The sequence below is a fragment of the Oncorhynchus clarkii genome, chromosome 28 (genome assembly GCF_045791955.1).
Source record: "Oncorhynchus clarkii lewisi isolate Uvic-CL-2024 chromosome 28, UVic_Ocla_1.0, whole genome shotgun sequence".
Classification (NCBI taxonomy): Eukaryota; Metazoa; Chordata; class Actinopteri; order Salmoniformes; family Salmonidae; genus Oncorhynchus; species Oncorhynchus clarkii.
Genome location: NC_092174.1, coordinates 10,723,580 through 10,735,756, shown reverse-complemented (window position 1 = coordinate 10,735,756; position 12,177 = coordinate 10,723,580). Strand labels below are relative to the sequence as shown.

The following is a 12,177-nucleotide window of genomic DNA, read 5'->3' as shown; positions in this document are numbered from 1 at the left end:
TGCTCCTTAAAGTAACTAACTTTGGCCTTCCGGATAGCCCAAGTGCACTTATTTGTCATTTGTCTGAACAAGAGCCAGTCAGCCTGAGTATGTGTGTGCTGAGCCTTTCGCCAAATGCAATTCTTGAGGTGGAGTAACTCTGCAAGACCACGGTCGAACCTGGGACTGAACCTGTTTTTAATTCTCATTTTCTTTATGGGGGTGTGTTTGTTAACAATATCACTGAAAATATAAAAAAAGAAGGTCCAAGCCTCCTCGACAGAGGAGATCAAGCTGATTCTATACCAATTTACAGAAGCCAGGTCATGAAGAAAGGCTTGCTCATGAAAGTCTTTTAGCAAGCGTCTATGACAAATCAGGACAAGTCGTTTCACTGAGTAGTCATTACGTACACAGGCTATAAAACAGTAATCATTAAGGTCATTACAGAAAACACCAGACTGATACCTATCAGGATTATTTGTGAGGATAACATTGAGGAGAGTAGACTTTTCTGGGGTTTTGGAATCATACCTTGTGGGATTGGTAATAATCTGAGAAAGATTGATAGAGTCCCATTGCTTTAGGACTTGTTAAGGTGGTTTAAGCATGTCCCAGCTTAGGTCACCTAGCAGGACAAATTCAGATTTAGTTTAAGGGGCCAGGAGAGAGTTTAGCGCAGGTACAGGTCGGTGCTGATTATAGTTTACGTTAGCTAACTGGCCATTCATAATAATACAGTGCCTTGCGAAAGTATTCGGCCCCCTTGAACTTTGCGACCTTTTGCCACATTTCAGGCTTCAAACATAAAGATATAAAACTGTATTTTTTTGTGAAGAATCAACAACAAGTGGGACACAATCATGAAGTGGAACGACATTTATTGGATATTTCAAACTTTTTTAACAAATCAAAAACTGAAAAATTGGGCGTGCAAAATTATTCAGCCCCCTTAAGTTAATACTTTGTAGCGCCACCTTTTTCTGCGATTACAGCTGTAAGTCGCTTGGAGTATGTCTCTATCAGTTTTGCACATCGAGAGACTTACATTTTGTCCCATTTCTCCTTGCAAAACAGCTCGAGCTCAGTGAGGTTGGATGGAGAGCATTTGTGAACAGCAGTTTTCAGTTCTTTCCACAGATTCTCGATTGGATTCAGGTCTGGACTTTGACTTGGCCATTCTAACACCTGGATATGTTTATTTTTGAACCATTCCATTGTAGATTTTGCTTTATGTTTTGGATCATTGTCTTGTTGGAAGACAAATCTCCGTCCCAGTCTCAGGTCTTTTGCAGACTCCATCAGGTTTTCTTCCAGAATGGTCCTGTATTTGGCTCCATCCATCTTCCCATCAATTTTAACCATCTTCCCTGTCCCTGCAGAAGAAAAGCAGGCCCAAACCATGATGCTGCCACCAACATGTTTGATAGTGGGGATGGTGTGTTCAGCTGTGTTGCTTTTACGCCAAACATAACGTTTTGCATTGTTGCCAAAAAGTTCAATTTTGGTTTCATCTGACCAGAGCACCTTCTTCCACATGTTTGGTGTGTCTCCCAGGTGGCTTGTGGCAAACTTTAAACAACACTTTTTATGGATATCTTTAAGAAATGGCTTTCTTCTTGCCACTCTTCCATAAAGGCCAGGTTTGTGCAATATACTTATTGCACACTTATGTTACAATATCAAACTCAGGGTTTATTTGATAAACACACGGTAATGGGGGGAGCAAGAAAAGGGGCTGAGCTGGACCCAAGGAAAGAAACAAATATGCAAAAACACCCCTAAGCTAGACTAACTAACCAACCAAAAAATATTGTGTTTTTAAAAAAGTTTACCTACGGGTAGTGTATGCCCATGGGCGACACACTTACTGAAATCTATGAAGAACAGCGATCTACCAACATGGCATTACAAAGTTACATTACAAAGAGATTGAGCTCTAGAATGGGGAAGGAACTGTGATAGGGTAGGAAACCTGATTGGGGAGTGATGATTTTCTGTGAGGGGAGAAGGAGAGAAAAGAAACACACACACACAGGATTTGGCCCGACAGTCTGTGTTCCCCGCTTGTGCTGTCACTCGTGCTCAGGCACTACAAGAGGGTGACGTGATAGATTTGTCGAACACTGTTCTGTTCAAAGAGGTTGATCAAGAGGATGGATTGTGTGATACCTCTGAGAAGGATCACCTCTGGGGATGGTAATGAGACCCGTAACATAACTCATGTAAATTATAATTGTGACGAAGTAAAAGTGTGAACGTAATAACCAGGACAACTGAAATCTACCGTCAAACTCAAGGTTTATTTGATAAACACACGGTAATGGGGGGAGTGTTAGGATACAGGTATCCTGGGGCTGTGCTGGACCCAAGGTCCCTACCCTATCACAGTTCCTTCCCCATGGTTTAAAAACCCCATCATTTGTTTGCTCTAGAGCTCAATCTCTTTGTAATGCCATGGTGGTAGATCTCTGTTTTTTATAGATTTCAGGAGCTCAATCTCTTTGTAATGCCATGTTGGTAGATCGTTGTTCTTCATAGATTTCAGTAGCTCAATCTCTCTGTAAATGCCATGTATGTAATCTAACCTCTTGTTGTGTCTTAACCTCTTTTGTTTGAGCACCTCCATATCACTTTGTCATCTCCTGTGAGTATTGTTTTTGCTTATGGTGTTTGCTGGTGGGAAAAGGGGAAACCAAGACAAGTCGCCCATGGGCATACACTACCCGTAGGTAAACTTTGTTAAAGACACTAGTTAGAACTGAGCGGACCACCCACTGTATTTTTTGGTTGGTTAGTTAGCTGTTGTTAAAGTAGGCTAGTCTAGCTTAGGGGTGTTTTTGCATATTTATTGTTTCTTTCCTTGGGTCCAGCTCAGCCCCTTTTCCTGCTCCCCCCATTACCGTGTGTTTATAAATAAACCCTGAGTTTGACGGTATTATTTCAGTTGTCGTGGTTATTTCGTTCACTTTTACTTTGTCACTATTATAATTTACATGAGTTATGTTACGGGTCTCATTACCATCCCCCCTAGACTGTCGGGCCAAAAGGGATTCGTAACATAAGTGTGTTGCTTGTTGTCCTATGGACAGAGTCTCCCACCTCAGCTGTAGATCTCTGCAGTTCATCCAGAGTGATCATGGGCCTCTTGGCTGCATCTCTGATCAGTCTTCTCCTTGTATGAGCTGAAAGTTTAGAGGGACGGCCAGGTCTTGGTAGATTTGCAGTGGTCTGATACTCCTTCCATTTCAATATTATCGCTTGCACAGTGCTCCTTGGGATGTTTAAAGCTTGGGAAATATTTTTGTATCCAAATCCGGCTTTAAACTTCTTCACAACAGTATCTCGGACCTGATGGTGTGTTCCTTGTTCTTCATGATGCTCTCTGCGCTTTTAACGGACCACTGAGACTATGACAGTGCAGGTGCATTTATACGGAGACTTGATTACACACAGGTGGATTGTATTTATCATCATTAGTCATTTAGGTCAACATTGGATCATTCAGAGATCCTCACTGAACTTCTGGAGAGTTTGCTGCACTGAAAGTAAAGGGGCTGAATCATTTTGCACGCCCAATTTTTCAGTTTTTGATTTGTTAAAAAAGTTTGAAATATCCAATAAATGTCGTTCCACTTCATGATTGTGTCCCACTTGTTGTTGATTCTTCACAAAAAAATACAGTTTTATATCTTTATGTTTGAAGCCTGCAATGTGGCAAGGTCGCAAAGTTCAAGGGGGGCGAATACTTTCGCAAGGCACTGTACAAGATTTGGTTACATATACTGTACCTGCTATGAACTATTGAAAATGACAAATACATATGTAATAATAAACAACTACCTTAGCTCATCTGGCTCCTCAGCAGGTGCATCCTTTCCATGACGGGCAGCCTCACTGTAACACAGAAAAATACATTACAGTTGATTATTGACTCTCCCTGACAAGTTGTTTAATAAACTAGTAGTTAGCTAGTTTAGGGGTAAGCTACGCTAGATAGGCCTACCTTGCAGCTTTTCTGATGATGGTCTTCCTGCCAGGTTTTGGGGTGGACATCCAGGTGAACACAGAGTCGGCACAACCTGCACCTTTAGCATCCGTTTCCCACTTATGGTCTTTAAAAAGGAGTCCACAACAGTGTTTTGAACACACTTTGGTTGTTGTCAATTAACTCTGTAGGGAAATATTGATCCAGTTTAGTTATCAAGCATTATAACTTGCTATATTGGTTAGTGATGCAAAAATAGGTACTAAGTTAACCAATGTTAGTTTCTCAATTCTAACTGGTGGCTGTGTTGTTAGCCTGGCTGGACAGTAGATATCTAGCTAACTAGCTAAGCTAACTAGCAACATTAAATTCAAAAATCTTAACTTACCTTATAATGTGGCCTGACAACTCGCTTTATTTTCACCACTCATTGGTGTCGGGTTTTGCAGTCTTTGGGGAAACTGTGAAAAGTTAATTCTCTGCATGACTTGCTCCTTTTGTAGGAGTTACATCCAGGGACACAGCAGTATGACTTTTGACTATGTTGCCTAGGTTTCCGGCCTCTGTTTCCCACCCTGGTCCTCATTTTCATTTAGCCGGAAGTGACATGTCGTGTGAATTGAGGCAATCTCCATTTTAAAGTAGTCCATTTTCTTTTTCACGATTGGCTGATCCCTCCCGATGACCCACTTGGACATGACTCCAACAGGGTCACCAGGAGGGATCAGCCAGTGAAATTGGAAGTCCCACCCAGCTGACTACATTAAAATGGTGGAAGCCCTCAATAGTGCTGTACATGTTACAATGGCCTTATGGCCACTAGAGGCCTCTATCATTCTCTATGGGTGGATGGGAGCAGCATATCTGTGGCTTGCTTTTAATGCCATTATTAGCTACAATAAAGTGTAACCGGGTGCAGCAGCAAGCAAATGTCCAACAAAGTGCTGGAGTTTTTTGCCATCATCCTTGAAAGGAGATGAAGAAAGTCACACAAAAAACTCAACTTGACTATGATATTTAATTACCAAAGTACTGGCAAGATAGTGTTCTCAGCAAAGCCTGAATTGATCTCATCTGCCCTGTTGTCAGAGTTACAGGCAATAACTTTGAGATTGTATTTCAAAAGATGCTTTTTTAATTCAAATTTCCTTATTGTTTTGGCATGACATCATCCTTAAAGATGTGTACATTGTACCTTTGCTTGATCAAGGAAATTCAGTTAATGTAATATGTAATATATATATATATATATATATATATTAGAAGTGGTGTACAATATCACAGTCTCACAAAGTAAGGCATAGGGCTGTTGTAGAATCTGTCAGTCCGAGATGAATCGGGTAGATCTGCCACTGACATGGCCTCTCATCTGAGGCAGACATTTGTTGTCATCCTGGGATTTTGCAAGCTTCTGTGCAAAGGACTCCAGGGACTGCAAGGCCAGGTTGCACATCGTTGGCTCTTCTCAAGTTGGTTGTGTTGGTGGGCTGTGAGACCTGGGTGCCATAAATAATGTCCAATTACCATTGAGAAATGCGTTGAAACAGAGAGTGACAAGAACTGGAAAATTGTATCTAAAATCTAGTTTTATTGTGCCATAAATTAACGGACTTTGAGCGTATGATCAGTAATTTGGTATGGTGGCAAATGTGAACAGTTCATGTACAGTACAGAAATACATAGACAAAAAGCAATAACAATCTTTGTCCCATTGTTCTCTCCCTTTTGTCAAACCTCATCCCTTTTCAATCACACATCTTAAAACAAAACAAAAATTAGGTTTTGTATGGTCTGTGATAGGCGAGTGTAATCCATAGAAAACATTCAACAATCTATGAGAAAAGCAAATATTGTTTATGCAAAGTACTCCCAATTTCAAGCGTAATCCCCAAGAGGAGGTAAAAGTTCAGACTCTATCTTTTATTCCCCCGGTGAACTTAGTATGATCACATAGGCAAGACTGTGCCGAAGCAGTTCTAAACAGTTCCCAGTAGACTGAGGATCCCCCCCCCACTTATCAACACACGACAACTGTCACTCCGCTGACAGACCAATGTCTCGGCTGCAGGACACAAATGAATGAAACGTTATTTAAACAAAAGTGAATTACTACTGAAAGGAGAGCATTTGTTCTCTCATTGAATGGTGATGTGAATAATGACAGTGAATGTTTAGGCAAACATGCTGTTTGGGCCTTTCTTATTAAAGCCCTCACTGAGAAATAGCAGCAGTTAAGGTTGAAAAGCTATTGCCCATGGTTAACATTATACCTGAGTAGCTAATACAATATATATTAATAAGTCAGAAATTCAATTCCCATCAACAATATTATGCGATAATACCCTAGGAAGCAACTGAAAGCGTTTTTAAAATCCTGAACATTCTTAAATATTTGAACAAAAATACTACTTTGAAACGATAAATGCAAAACGTCATTACGTGATTATAGTAGTCTGCATTCTTACTTTAAGTTAAAAGGGTCAAGGAACAAGCCATATTGTGAAATGTATAATCAATAAAACGTGGTTCAATACCCTGTGAAAGTAACAACCACTTCCGCTTTACTTCCGGGTCATGTCCCCATATCTTTTCAATGGGCTTGAAGTTATATAATCAAATTCGTGAAAACAGGGTCCTTTAAGAAATACATCAAATCATATTCATGTTATGGATGAATTCACTTCTGCCAGATGCCTTTTATGAAATATTTGGCTTGAAGACCATTGTGCCAGGTTTTTGCCCAAAAGTTCAAAAACTGCTACTTCCTGGTGAACAATATCTTAATTTCATGGCGTATTGCTTCAGTGAGTTATAATATACATTTCAGTTAGTCACTGTACTGTAAGGGTTTAAAATATCAGAGATTATAAGCTATAAACCACTCGCAAAGGACACATTGGTCTCCCGACTGATGCTCTCCTTTACTTCTATGGGTAAAGTGTCAAAAAGATGGTCCTCGACAATGAGGCAGTTTTTACGTAGAAGGCGACAGTTCCCCAGTAGCGAGGGAAGGCGGTCCAGACTGTTTCCCCTCAGCTCCAGCTGAGCGAGCTGCACCAACTGACCCACTGTCTCAGGCAGGGTGATGAGGCCATTGTTGCTCAGACACAGGACCTTCAGCTTGGTGCACCTGAACAGCTGCTTGGGCAGCACCTCCACCTTATTTGCATTAATGGCGAAGTGCTGGAGGTTCTGCAGGAGACCCACGTCCGGCGGGATCACTGTGATGGAGTTCTGACTGACGTCCAGGTACCTCAGCTTGGGGAGGTGGAACAGCGCCGGGGGGAGCATCTCCAGTTTGTTGTGCGAAAGGTGAAGTGACTCCAAACACTTGACTTGGCCTATGGAGGCTGGAATGGTGATGATTTTGTTGTGCCACAGTTTGAGGCAGGTCAACCTCTTGAGGTGCTGAAAGCTGATGATCTCCTCAATGGTGCGAATGTTGTTGGATTTGAGATCCAGCTCTTGAAGGTTGGTTAAGCTGAAAATAGCATGGGGGATCCTCTCCAGCTCACAGTTGTGCAACTCCAGATCGGCAAGGTTAGTCATCTTCTTGAGGCTGTTCAGTACCAGTAGTTTAGTACCATCATTGTGCACCACCAGTTTGATCAGGTGTGGGGACAGCTCAGTTAGACTTGAAGGCATCTTGGTGAGGTTGCTCTTCAGATACAATGTCTTTAGATGTTTTAAATCTCGCATGGACTCTAGTCCTATCATTTTGTTGTGTTCTGAGCTTAAATTCCCTACCAAGTTAAGCTCCCTCAAACTTCTCAACAAATAAACCCATGTGGGGATCTCAGCGACATCTGTGAACTTGACATGAAGGCAGCGGAGGTGGTCACGGAGAAAGACAAAGGCTGTCTGCTCAACTTTGGCAGGGCAGTGGCAGAGGTGCAGCTCATGCATACTGGTCATTTGGGAAATCTTTGCCGAAAACCTGACCTCAGGAATTAGTTCTAGTTTAAGTATTTCCAGGTCGGTGAGATCAAACACTGCATTGGGGAGACCAGAGAGCATGAAGAGGTGGAGCTCCTGCTGGTCTTGGGCATTTCGGGTCACAAGCTGTCTGAGCTTCTCAAATGTCCACTCGTGGTTCAGACTGATCTCCCTCAGCTTGTTCTCGCTGACCTCTGAGAGGAAGACACCAAATCGTTTGGAATACAGCTGGTCGTACTGATCGACCATGTGTAGGAGGAACGCAAAATCGTTCTTCACGTCAGGAATGTCACTGAAGCTACTCTCCTCTCTGACTTTCTCAAATGAGTACTCTTTAAGGGGGCGCCTGAAAAGCCAGTGGAGGGAATACAAGCAGACCATCCCATAGATCAATATGAGGGCCATGTAGCTGAGGAGGAGCTTTCTCAGCATGAACGCCATGTTGTGGGTACAAAAGAACTTCTTATATCCGGTTAAGTGTTTGATATCGGGCTCACATTTGTGGCGAAACTCGATGGCAGCCATAAAGGTTGACGTATATGACAGAATCAAAATGAACTTGACCGTTTTGACCACGGTCTGAGCTACGTAGAGCTTGTAGATGAAATCGCTGTCCTCCACATGGGCACGGAATTTTCTCACCTTCTCAAAAAGAGCCTTGGCCTGCTCTCCATCCTTCTTGTCCAGGATAGTCATACTTGGTGCCTCAGCAACATGCGTATCTGCTGAGAACTTGACTCCTGTATTCCCAAGCATAGGAGTAGATGTGTTGGGAGCATTTTCGTCTTTATTTTCCTGTGATAACTCTCTCGGTGCTGAAGTGGTGCCAGTCAGTCTCTGCTTGTTCTCCTCAGAATCCTCACAGGCTGTCTCGGACAAAGCCTTTGTAGTCCATGGAGACTCAAAGCACCGTCCGAGAATGGACACAAAGTGTTCAATCTTTGAGCTTGTCTTGGGGTATTTGAACCAGAAGTTACTACTAACCATAAGCACAAGGGTGTGGATGAGGGTGAGGTACGGGAAGTACTTTGAGTACCAGGGCAAGGCAACATGGTAACACATTTGGTTGACAAAGATGTACTGCTGATAATCTAAGTTGGTTCGGATCCCTGTGGGCTCAGGTTGCTGCATTTTGCTCTCTCGCTTCACAACGATGGGCTGGGCGTTGTGGATCTTGTGTACTGCACTGTCTGGTAGATCTTTAGTGGGCATTGGTGTAGCAAGCACTGTCGTCATACTAACTGCTGATGAGGTGGTTTCTTGCTGACATTGGGTTGTGCAAGAGTTTGGCCCTGCCGCCGCCTCCTCCGCTTCTTCCAGGCAGGGAAGGCACGCCACCTGGTCCTTTGTGATCTGCATCGTCATGGCGAAGATGGACAACATGAGCATGACCACCCCCAGGTAGTCCATGAAGACGTCCCACCATGGTTTTAGGATGCGGTAGGTCGGCTGGGTGTCATTCAGCGATGCTAACTCAGTGATGGTAAACATTCCTGCAATGGAAGAAGACCGGGCATTTAGCTAGTATGGAAAGCACTTCTTTCTCAAGCAATCTAATTAGAAATAAATAAAACAAGCACTTCAAATGTGTGTTTTTGTTTGGAATCAAATCGATTTTTTGTTGGTAAATGTTTGTACTTGGTATGGTTATAAAGGTTAAAAAGGTAATAAAGGTTGACAGCATTATGTTTTAGAACTAAATTGAATGGCTCTCCATGACAAAATGGCATATAAAACACAAAACGGCATGAGTAATGACATTGGCATATTACTCTCTTTCATGCATCTCTATAGAGAATTTGAAAACATCTGATGACAAAGCTTAGAGTCTACATCTGGGCCAGACTAGTTATGACATGTGGAAACTGGAATGGCAAAGGTTCCTCTAATGTTAGTCTACAGACTATTGCAAGTCATTGAGCAGATTATAATACTGGTGTGCCCTTTTAAGAAGCAATGGTAATTGTGCCCAGATTCAACATGTGGGAGCACTTCCTTCTCTGAGCCTTTTCCCCCATGGTAAAAAAAAATACATGTTTAAAATTGTTTTATGACAGTGAATATACATTGCCCAAACTAGGTAGCCTAGATAATGATCACTACTCTTAATATTTATAACTGTTACAACACTATTAAGAGTTATTTTATGGCAAACACTTTTCCTGACCAGTACTCTAAAACAAATATGGTACGCTTTACCAACCAATTAAACGTGATGAAATTTGGTTTCATTCATAATTTCCTTTCATAGTTGAACTAAAGAATGACAGTAATATCAATACATATTTTGATATTATAAGGCTAGTAGCCTATAGGCTATATTTATAACTATAGAATAATATGAATCAAAAATACTTTAAGGTGACATCCCAGTAAGACGAAGCCATCATTAAAGACGTTTTGCATATCATAAAAGCAGAAGATCTGTAGGTGAGAGCGTGTGGTTGACCGTAGAGACAGCCCTGGTCTAAAAAAAGAGAAGAGCAGAGAGACCAGTTGTGGAATACACCTAGGCTACTGATCGAACATATCATTTAATTTAGGAAATATAAACCATTAGACACATGTTAAACTCTTGAGATTCTTCTAGAGATCTTGCGCATTCATTTTCCTGTTGCTGTCTGACTCTGAGGTCAGGTGACTTGCTGTAACGTGGGGTAAACTTAAACTGTAACTCAACTGCAGCATGTGCCCAGAGTTAAACATTTACAGTGCGTTCCTTAACAATTTATATTATCTTGCCACTTGCGATAGCCTAAATAAACTACCCTGGGATAACTGCACAGTATGACAATCAACATCAAACAAATATAAATTAGGATTTTACAGTTTTTACAGCGTGATAAATGCGAGAAAGAAATATCATACTTACTATCTTGTTTGACGTTATCTCTTATCAATTTGATTTCCGGCACTACATTCCACTTTTATGGTCAAGACAGTTCCTTCCGACGGTTCAGATCAAATAATTAAACCATCATCTATGGAATAACGCTTGTGACCAAGAATATTATGTTCGTGACAGTGCGAATGTCAGCACCATTCTCAATACCCGCGGTTCTGCATTGGCTACCTGATAAACACTAGCTACGTGAATAATATGCGCAGAACGTCTGCCTCCGTACACATGTAATTCAAAGTAAAGGATAGTCCAACTTTAACATTAAAGTACTATTACCGGCGTTTATGAGATGGTGGATGCCACAGATCAACGTCCTAAAGACACAACGTGCTTCTCTCAGATGCCACCAAATTCGAGATAGGCCTAATAATGAAAACTAGGGCACCACCTACTCTACTACGACTTGATCGAATGTTTCTCCCGCGTGAACATTCTGTTACAATATAACTCATTCGGAAACTTTGAACTGTAACCATCTGTTCAGTAACTATGTAGCAATTACTACTTTTCAGTCTGTAAATGAATACATTGTATCCGGCACATCATATCTGCTGCCCCAGTAACAATCCTTGCGAGCTCTCGTCCTGTCTGTCTGTAGTTAGGCTAGATAGCCAGCCTAATTGTGAAATATGAATACGTTAGGAATCTAGAACCCTTTTGGTGTAACTCGCTATCGACTGAAGTCATGCTGGATTTCCAGCTATGTCTGGATTTGGTTGCTTGCTTGCACCGGTGCACTGCACACTGTTGAGGAAGTGTCTCTTGAGTATGGTACAGGTTCCAACCGGTCCAGGCTAGATCATGTAAAAAGAGTGGGCTACCCTCCTCTCAACCCTTGTACTCTCAGAGGAAGTGAATAAAAACAAGTCCATGGAGTGCCAGGCAGGGGCGGACTGGGACAAAAATTCATACCTGGCATTTTAGCCACACCACCAGTCACCGGTGAAACATAGTCCTACTCCTTTTTTGACCAGCTCATGTTTAAAAGACATACAACATGTAAAAACATCACTGGAGATACAACTCCAAAGTGTTATTTGATATTACATATAGAGCCAACATATTAAGGAACTGTATCTTTCTGTTTAGTGAATAAATGCCTAATAGATTACATTTGGCTCAATATACCTTTTAAAAGCCTAACTACTTATATTGAAAAGATAAATTCCTGGATTTCATATATGTCCCCCCTATCCTTATGGGGCTTCCGAGTTGCACGGTAGTCTAAGGCACTGCCTCTTAGTGCAAGAGGCATCACTGTAGTCCCTGGTTCACATCCAGCTGTGATTGGGAGTCCCATAGGGCAGTGCGCACACAATTGGCCCAGCATCACCAGTCATTGTAAATTAGATTTTGTTCTTAACTGACCTGC

The 12,177-nt window shown here is 41.8% G+C and overlaps 1 protein-coding gene across 3 annotated transcripts; it reads right to left on the bottom strand.

Moving 5' to 3' along the window:
• Nucleotides 1–5,349: 5,349 nt before the first annotated feature.
• Nucleotides 5,350–11,647, bottom strand: LOC139387106 (volume-regulated anion channel subunit LRRC8D-like). 3 transcript variants are annotated; one of them, XR_011629127.1, is made up of 3 exons: nucleotides 10,776–11,551; nucleotides 6,502–9,396; nucleotides 5,350–5,463 (listed from the first exon to the last, which is right to left on the bottom strand). XR_011629127.1 is itself a non-coding variant. In XM_071133113.1 (2 exons), exon 2 carries the CDS (start codon nucleotides 9,392–9,394, stop codon nucleotides 6,839–6,841), a length of 2,556 nt encoding a protein of 851 aa, XP_070989214.1. In that variant the 5' UTR covers nucleotides 9,395–9,396; nucleotides 10,776–11,647; the 3' UTR covers nucleotides 5,536–6,838. The 3 variants fall into 3 exon arrangements, 2 of the variants coding, with proteins under 2 accessions (XP_070989214.1, XP_070989215.1); XM_071133113.1 differs by lacking the exon at nucleotides 5,350–5,463 and having other exon boundaries at nucleotides 5,536–9,396; nucleotides 10,776–11,647; XM_071133114.1 differs by lacking the exon at nucleotides 5,350–5,463 and having other exon boundaries at nucleotides 5,536–9,396; nucleotides 11,082–11,551.
• Nucleotides 11,648–12,177: the final 530 nt, after the last annotated feature.

Coding starts and splice junctions, on each gene's coding strand:
- LOC139387106 (XM_071133113.1), bottom strand. CDS start 9,394: ATGTTTACCATCACTGAGTTAGCATCGCTGAATGACACCCAGCCGACC.